Source organism: Vigna radiata, unplaced genomic scaffold, assembly GCF_000741045.1.
Source record: "Vigna radiata var. radiata cultivar VC1973A unplaced genomic scaffold, Vradiata_ver6 scaffold_83, whole genome shotgun sequence".
NCBI classification, from domain to species: domain Eukaryota; kingdom Viridiplantae; phylum Streptophyta; class Magnoliopsida; order Fabales; family Fabaceae; genus Vigna; species Vigna radiata.
Window position 1 is genome coordinate 60,236 of NW_014543268.1, and position 441 is coordinate 60,676.

Genomic DNA, 441 nt, shown 5'->3' on the forward strand with positions numbered 1-441 from the left:
CCATACGACTTCATTTTTTTTCTGTTAAAAATTATTTGATAATTATTATATCTTAAAGTTATTATCCCCACAAATTCGTATTGACTTTGAATTTGCTAATTTTCGTAATATCGTAGGCAAATTTGCCTATTGGTGCAAAAGCCCTTCAATCACAAACACACATTAATAATAATACCACAATTATTTTAGAGTATTCCATGCAACATGCAGCTACAGCCACAGAAATAGAAGGTGGTAAACTCATGGGTTGGTTGGTTATCATTTGTAGAAGTCTTCTACTTATTCTACCTTGTATTTGGATTCATCAGCAAAATTTTGCAGACTTGAAAGCTAAAGGGTACATGAAAGTATTAGAATATGTGATTCTGATTATCTGGCCAGGGGTTAAAGGGTTCCCTCCATTGACCAAGCAATCATCGTAGGAGATCCTTTTAAACAATC

The 441-nt window shown here is 33.6% G+C and overlaps 1 protein-coding gene across 1 annotated transcript in view; it reads right to left on the reverse strand.

The window, feature by feature from the left end:
• Positions 1-237: 237 nt before the first annotated feature.
• LOC106754015 overlaps positions 238-441 on the reverse strand; it is a 1,636-nt gene continuing 1,432 nt past the window's right edge. Inside the window, exon 4 of the mRNA XM_014635950.2 lies at positions 238-428. Coding sequence (XP_014491436.1) covers positions 305-428 — 124 coding nt within the window. The 3' untranslated portion in view covers positions 238-304. The remainder of the gene's footprint in view (positions 429-441) is intronic.